This window comes from Cylas formicarius, unplaced genomic scaffold (genome assembly GCF_029955315.1).
Source record: "Cylas formicarius isolate icCylForm1 unplaced genomic scaffold, icCylForm1.1 PGA_scaffold_10__41_contigs__length_53128322, whole genome shotgun sequence".
NCBI classification, from domain to species: Eukaryota; Metazoa; Arthropoda; class Insecta; order Coleoptera; family Brentidae; genus Cylas; species Cylas formicarius.
The window spans coordinates 51,933,101-51,940,865 of NW_026844214.1; the positions used below are offsets into that span (position 1 = coordinate 51,933,101).

At 33.8% G+C, this 7,765-nt stretch overlaps 1 protein-coding gene and 1 long non-coding RNA gene across 3 annotated transcripts; one reads left to right on the plus strand and one right to left on the minus strand.

Moving 5' to 3' along the window:
• The first annotated feature begins 179 nt into the window (after positions 1–179).
• Positions 180–4,643, plus strand: LOC132707341 (endoplasmic reticulum junction formation protein lunapark). 2 transcript variants are annotated; one of them, XM_060679158.1, is made up of 6 exons: positions 183–295; positions 356–406; positions 456–685; positions 738–997; positions 1,054–1,341; positions 4,025–4,643. In XM_060679158.1, exons 2-6 carry the CDS (start codon positions 380–382, stop codon positions 4,357–4,359), a joined length of 1,140 nt encoding a protein of 379 aa, XP_060535141.1. In that variant the 5' UTR covers positions 183–295; positions 356–379; the 3' UTR covers positions 4,360–4,643. The 2 variants fall into 2 exon arrangements, with proteins under 2 accessions (XP_060535150.1, XP_060535141.1); XM_060679167.1 differs by lacking the exon at positions 4,025–4,643 and adding an exon at positions 2,274–4,000 and having other exon boundaries at positions 180–406.
• Positions 4,644–5,467: 824 nt separating this feature from the next.
• On the minus strand, positions 5,468–6,579 carry LOC132706171 (uncharacterized). The gene is made up of 3 exons (XR_009619560.1): positions 6,112–6,579; positions 5,917–6,039; positions 5,468–5,828 (listed from the first exon to the last, which is right to left on the minus strand). It is a non-coding gene; the product is annotated as an uncharacterized LOC132706171 (long non-coding RNA).
• Positions 6,580–7,765: the final 1,186 nt, after the last annotated feature.

Below are 7,765 nucleotides of genomic sequence, written 5' to 3' on the forward strand. Positions count from 1 at the left end.
ATACATTATCATGAATGTAAAATAATTTTAAAATTGGAATTTGAAATTGATCAAATTTTCGAAATTAACGGGAAATTTTCAAAGTCTACCAAGCTCAATTTATGAAATATAATAAAATATAAAAAATATAAATTAATTTCGCGCGCTTGCCTTCTAGCTGAAAGGAGAAAGAAGTATGTCCGTCTCTGCGGACATTTCTTTTTAGTTTACTTGATCGTCTGGTATATAGGTTGTCTTTGCTGACAGTAAAAAAGAACGTAAACAATTGTTTTTCGTCATCGCAAAAAGCGGAAATGTAGAAAAATATTTATTCAGTATGTGCACCTCTTCGAAATTATCCAACTTTGTTTTTTAGGTTAGCTTCTCAAAACTTTCTATAATGGGTGTTATTATCGCAAAGTTTAAGGTACGTGTAGAAAATGGGATTTTTGTAAATATTAAAACTACTTTTTTAGAAAAAACCAAGCACGTATGATGTACTAACGAAGCTTGAGAATGAAATTATTTATATAGAGGATTTCCAAAAAAAGACGAAGCAAACGCAGCGGAAGTTTATTTTCCGATTTATTTTAGTAGCAGGGGCTGTTTATATCATAATCGCCTTGCTGTTATATTTATATTTCTCAAAAATATCCCCAGACCAGAAGCTTTTCTGGAGTGTCCATTTGATCATGCTTCCTTTTGGGTAGGAGGTGCTGTGCAATACAATATTATTTAATCTGTTTCTTATTTTAAAGGGTATGGATTATTAAAAGATTGATGGCATGGTACTTCAACAGAAAGATACTGCGCAACGAGAAAAAACTAATTATTTTAAAGGAACAGAAGAAGAAAATTTTGGAAAATGTCAAGGAGACCGAAACATATAAGGTCGCAAAGGAAATTTTAGATAAATTTGCAAATGATCCGAAGCAAAATGCGGTCACCACCATTGCCACTGTGAATCAACTAAATCCCACTCCAGTTCCTACTGCCATAGGTCAAAGAAGTCAAAACGGTAATTATCGTATAAGATATAAATTAGTTACGGAAGTAAAAGAGTTAATCGTTTAGCTTTGCGACGAAGATCTGCAGCACAGAACGCGATGCGGGGCCGTATTTCGTTCGGAGGGAGTCCAGAAACCCCAATTAATATACAAAAAAGATTTCCCATTACTACTCCCAATTCTGAAAGGCAACTGACGTTACCATCGAGATTATCAGCAGTAACTCCGCATCCGCTTGTTAGAGATATCTTCTCTCAATATCGTTCGCCATTAGATAAAATGGTAGATTATTTGCTGGGTAACGGACCATCAAATAAATATGCGCTCATTTGTCAAGAATGTAGTGGACATAATGGTAAGTGATAAATTTGCATACACTTTAGATTTTGGATAATATAAGTAATGAATGGTCTACACTTTTGCAGTTATTTTTAATAGATTTATATTTAAAAACACAAAATTGGCACAAAAATATAGACTACGTTATTGAAGAATTAAAGAAAAATCTACTTTACCAGCCATTAATGTGTAATTTTTATATTTTATTTTATCTGTTTTGTATAACAAGGTGCTCCGCATTTTCATATTAGCCACTAGAAATGCAGATACTTTTGAGAATATTCATATTCATTTTTCGATTTCATATATAACAATACAACAATAACAAAAAAAAAACTTACTTTTTGAACACACCTCGTATTTCACCATTTTACTTTTGTCCCGTCCCATAAAACGCAACAAAATTAAAAAGTAGGTTTCTTTAATGACAGTTGGTAAAATTTAAATATTTACAAGTATGTATTTTTTGATTTTTGTAAAATAATTCTAGAAAAAAGAGAAAAAAAAAACGGCCGGCTTTGATTGCCCCGTCCATACCAAACTTTGGGACCATATAATATGGAATGACACGAGAAATAGACTATTCCTTTAATAGAAAAAAAATAAAAATAAAATAATTAAAATTTTTATTTATGCATTTAGCATTTACAATATAGTTTAACCTATGAAAAATAAGAAAAACAGTACCTACACATGTCAAATACATCTAACAAATACGAATACAAATACTTTATTAATGTTACTATCACAGATGATTTACATACGTACATTATAATTGAAATACAAATATTCATCAATAGGATAAAAAATTAAACTGTACTTAAATTTCGCATGGAAAAAAACACTCTCTCGGTTTTATCATTGTTTAAAACTAATTTATTTGCACTAAACCAGTGTTCAGCCTTTTCCTGTGCGATCCTGAAACTCTCCAACATGTCTTTTTTAAAGCCCAGAAACAGACACGGTGCTGTCATCAGCAAAAAGTGTGTAAACAGATGAACGATCCACAAGGGGAAGGTCAATTATATATATTAAAAATAATGTGGGGCCCAAAATTGGGCTTTGAGGCACTCCAATGTTCATCTCACTCTCTGCTGATGTCACTCCAGAGTACTTAATCACCTGGCATCTATTGTTAAGGTAAGAAGACTGAAAAATTATAAGCCTTTAACTTGAGCAGAAGAATTCCATGCTCAACACAGTCGAAGGCTTTAGTGAAATCACAAAATAGTGCAGTGTTATATTGCCAATTGTGGAATGCATCTGTAATGTCCAAAACTAAATTGAGAATGCCTGAAGCAGCGTTTTGATTTCTGCTAAAACCAAACTGATTATTATTAAAAATGCTATTAATTTGAAAACATTGAACTAATTGGTTAGCTATACATTTTTCTACAATTTTCGAAACAATTGGAAATGGAGGTATAGGTCGATAATTTTCAACATCAGGGTTAAAATGTGTTCATAGATATAAGAAAGTGACTAACTGATACGAATTAAGGAAACACCCGGGCAAGCTGTAAGAATGAAATATCGTCGAACAGGTCCGTACTTTGCTTAGAATTTAATTATTTGGAGTTTTGTTAGGAAAGATACTCAACAATATTTATTTATTTATGTGTGTATTTATGTTTAAATCTAAAATAAAATTACAAATTATTTTATTACCTACTTAAATTACTTAAAATTATTCACATAATATATCAGTATCACTATCGCTATCATCGCCTGTTCTAATTATTACTTGTTCTATATTATTTGCAATATGAATACACGATTGTTTTGCTTTTTCCATATGTTTAACAGAATTTGCCCAATTTACCTCTTTTTGATGGCGCGTTTGTTTTACACTTATCAGTTGAGTCAACCCAACCCTTTTCCGGGGTATCATAAGTGTCAAACAGGTTTCATTCAAGTAATTGATTGGGCTTTGTTGTTCTCTATAAATTCTATTTTTTTCTAGATATTCCAGTCACCATTTCCGAATTCTAAAAGGTTCTATTAAAACTTGCCTTTTGTCAATTTTTTTAAATCTAAGACTGGTGGATAATCCAATTCAAAAGCAATTGGTCCCTTTCTTATATCTCTGAACACACTTTACCTATGTAAAATATTTTTGGCCCTACGGTGTTGCCAGATATACTCGTAACGTATATCAACTTTCGTTTTTTAAATGGAACACCCTGTATATTATTACGTGTTCAGAATAGTTTGTCGTAACATAGTATGGTAATAATTCGCTAGATATAAAAATCCATCTAAAATTATCAAATTATAAGATACCTATTTTCACTGATTTTCGAGTTACAAGCAAAAAGCAAAATATTACAATTAAAGCGAATTAAAGTAATCATGTTCAAACGAGTCATTGTATCAGTGAAACTGGAAAGAAAACCATATGCCAACAAAAATTTAATATTCAATAAAACTGTAATACCCAGAACTAATGTTGACTAATAAACGGTTTTAAATTGTTTTTAATTACATACATCAAACGAAATTTAATGTTATGGAGTCAACCCATGGAAACTTTAGGTAATAATCTTGTTGCATTGTATGTTAATGACGACCCTTGGATAGATAATCCCATTCATAAACAATCGGCCACTTTCTTATATCTATGAACAGACCATACCTTTTTATAAATACTGGTAGTACTAGATTATTATATAAGGTATATATATTTTTTTAACTTCGAGGTATGGCGGTCAAGGAAGAGTTCGAGTATACGTCATTTCGTTGCTGTTACTGTTCGCATTTCAACCCTTCCCGGAAAAAAAGACCGGCGGGTCCGCAAGCCGGACAGCCTGCACGGTTGCAAATAACCGCGCCTTCCGATTTGAGCGGATCGGAACGGAGCTCGGAGAGCGAATGCGACCAAGAACCACCCGCGTTAGGGGAGCAACTTAACGAATCTCACCTCGTAGCTGAAGTCACGAGCGAAAGAGAAATCATGGATGATAATGCGGAAGCATCTTTAACGGAAAGCACCGATCCTCAGCGGTTATCAGACGGAAACGACAGCGACAAATAGTGTTCCAGATGAATAAATTAAAAAAAAAGACTGATCCGTGTCTAATTCTAATTGTGTTCGGTGAATTTGTTTTAATTTTTTTTTATTCTTTGCTTCCGTAAAGCAACACCCGAGACGAAAACTAACTAACTAACGAAAACAGCGAGGATATAATATATTCGTTTTGCTTCTACTCGGTTAATATTATACTTAAATTGTAATAATTGTGACTTTCGATGGGTTGCGGTGTTTTTATGGATTGTTTTCGTTCGATTTCGCTCGTTAATTAAAAGTTAATTATTCTATGGTTCACGTTTCATTTAATCAATGTCATTATTCTTTTTTCTACTCCCGTCTGTAAAATAGCTAATTACACACCGATCTGGCGTGCGAGAAGCGTCACTTTAACGGCGTTCGGTCCCGTTTCGGAAAGTCTCGGCGAGACTCGCTTCGCGAGGGGATGTCGATGTGGCAGAAGGTCAAATGGCATACTTTGTAATTTGACAGTCGAGACTAGATCGGAAAACGGTGCTTGTTTTAGGACGTACGTCGGTTGCTAAATCCGCATATGTCACATGGATTCCTATGCATACGATCAATATTGTTTCCAAAAAATAAAGGTTAATTTTATCGAAGGGTGCTGCAACCCGCATTCAACAGAATATTTTTTTATTAACCCGTGAGTATCTTTTGAATATTTTGTTGTCATTGTCGCCCCCTATTTGTTACAGCCACCGGCTAAGGTAAAAGTTGACATTTTTCAAATCAAATTTATGAATAACAACGTCCAAAACAAAATTCATTTTCTCGCAAAATAGGTAGGGTTCACATCTGATGATGGGAATAAAACTGGTTATAAGCTGACTGAATTCACTGTGCAATTTCTCCTAGCCAGTTGCGAGTGAGCCTTGGGGTAACACACATTTATAGCGTACTTTACGAAAAAGATGGGCCATTTCCCATAGCCACACGAGAATCACATAAAAATGTACTTTGGGTGATACAAAAATACTTTAAATCTACAGCTTCTGAACTCACGCCCCAGAAAAGTTGTTCTCTTTTATGATGTAAAACTCTCCGAATGGTTGAAATGAAACAAAAATTTTAAACTCAAGCATTTTAATAATTATTCTATTGCCTCCACCTCTGCCTAGAGGTACATACTGAGTTTCTAAAATTACGTTAAAATAATTGAAATTTATTAATACTTATGTAGTTTCAGTCGTATAGTGTAATGTACTATACATTTCTACAAATATTTTTATTACTAATATCTTCTTTACCTTGCCGCAAGTCTATTGCATATATTCTTTTGGTCTCCTTTCTTACACATGCTTGCAACTCCTGTCTTGTATTTGGTCCTTCAAGTGTTCATGATTATGTTGTTCCTTCCTTAAGATGAATACACCATTCTTTTCAACTTTTCCTGGCGCTTGATATTTTGTTAATTCGAATAATTCGAATATACATATATTTATTAAACTTTATTCCTATAAATTGAATAATGTTATAAAATACGACGTTTCTGCACTAAACATGCAAATTTGTGAGCTCTATAAAATATGAAATCAATTTTACCTCGTTCCGTTACACCTTCTGCATGAATAATACATAAAGTCGTCGTGAAAAACTATTTGTTAAGGGGTTATGTTCCTTTTCTGCATTACCCTATGAATTTACTATTCACAATTAACTGAATTCCTGTTTGAAAAAAGTAGTAAAATGTTAACTTAGTAAGATAAATCATTTTAAATAAGTTTCAAACTTGATTACCCTATAAAAATCGCTGGTTCTAACCTAAAAATTCTGTCACTCGATCACGTATATGTCACGACCCAGCTGTTGGCGTATCGGTTGTTACAAACCACCCCCCCGCCCGTACCCGAACGCCGCTCTAGATTTTCGTTCACTTGCTACCACCACCATCATTTGTGGTGTGGGAGCAGTCGGATATCTTTGGACATATTTCCCACGGCTTGAATTTTGAAGTTTGTCAATTCTGACGATCATGTCAGTGAATGCGTTCGTGTTTTTTGTTGCATAAATGTATCCAAAAATTAATGGTCGTAGAAAAAGTATAGTATGCGACACGGTCGTTAACTTTTTAAGGCACTCGTTTATTAAGCACTCGCTCCGCTCGTGACAAATAAACTCGTGAGTCAAAGGCCGTTTACCGCACTTGTTGCATAATATACTATTAACGAAAAGAAAAACTTATGTCATTGCGCGAGCTGGACGTATCACTCGAAAAACGTAGATCACTATTTTATAAGGTATTGTGAAAGCTTTTTTTTATTCGCGGGATATACGAGAGTGGGGTGAAAAGTTTCCGACCTGACCGAGAGGTCGCGCCACTAGGTCTACTTTTGGAGCGAGTTTGTATGCACAGGATTATTCATTATGTTTTGACTCCCATCTACAGGGTTAATTTTGAAAGATAGAAAAAAAAAGTGTAAATAGAAAAGTTTCATGAGTTTTGCTTGATCTTATCAAATGTCAGAAAAAACAAACGACGATCGCAAGCTGGCCAAATACGCTTAAATCGTAGATCTTTTTTTCTCGATTTCAAAAGCATATAGCTTATCGATATTTCATTTAGCAGTTTTTGAGATATTTCAATTTAAAAATACTTATCATTCGATTTATGGACAATAGCCATATGGTTTAAAAATGGCCAAGTCTGACTTGATAGCGACCAAAGAATTTCGCAATGGATGGTGGATTGTTTAAATGCAACTCACGACTGAGTAATAAAAGGATGGTGTGATAACAGTAACAAGATTGCTTTCGCAAAATCGATGTAATTTTATTATGCATATACCCTTTATAAGCCTTCTTCCACGTCTCGCTGAATTTCAAAGTTACGGCAAACTTTCATAAATATTACTTTTTTTTTACAAATAATAGCGATTTCTAATAATATTTTTTCAAATATCTCGCGCACCCTGTATAATAGACGACAGCTGGAAATCTCTCTTGACATAGTTGATCCTCAATAATTTACCCACAAAATGTTTAAGATACGACACACCCGGTATCTAATTCACGTTTCCTGGTATATGATTTTTCCAATAGGGTCAGTGGTTTTCAAGAAAATACTTGTTTTCCGAAACCATGCAGTAGGTAGTAATAGTAAATGACGTCACCGCGTCTAGATTGAGGGCGAGAAATGGCGATTTTCATGTGGATTTTTTCGAATATCTCGAACAACGTGTGGGATAGACGAAAACCGCAAATACAAAAGTTGTTGCTATGGATGCGGCCTATGATACAGTTTAAACCAATTAACCATATATTCGACAAATTTTCATTTACGGCAAATAATTGACTCTGCAAAAGAACAATTTTCAGGGTATTTATATTTTTGTCTAAAATTGAAAAACCCTGTAAATAATCGAAATAATGCTCAAAATTAAAATTATAGTCG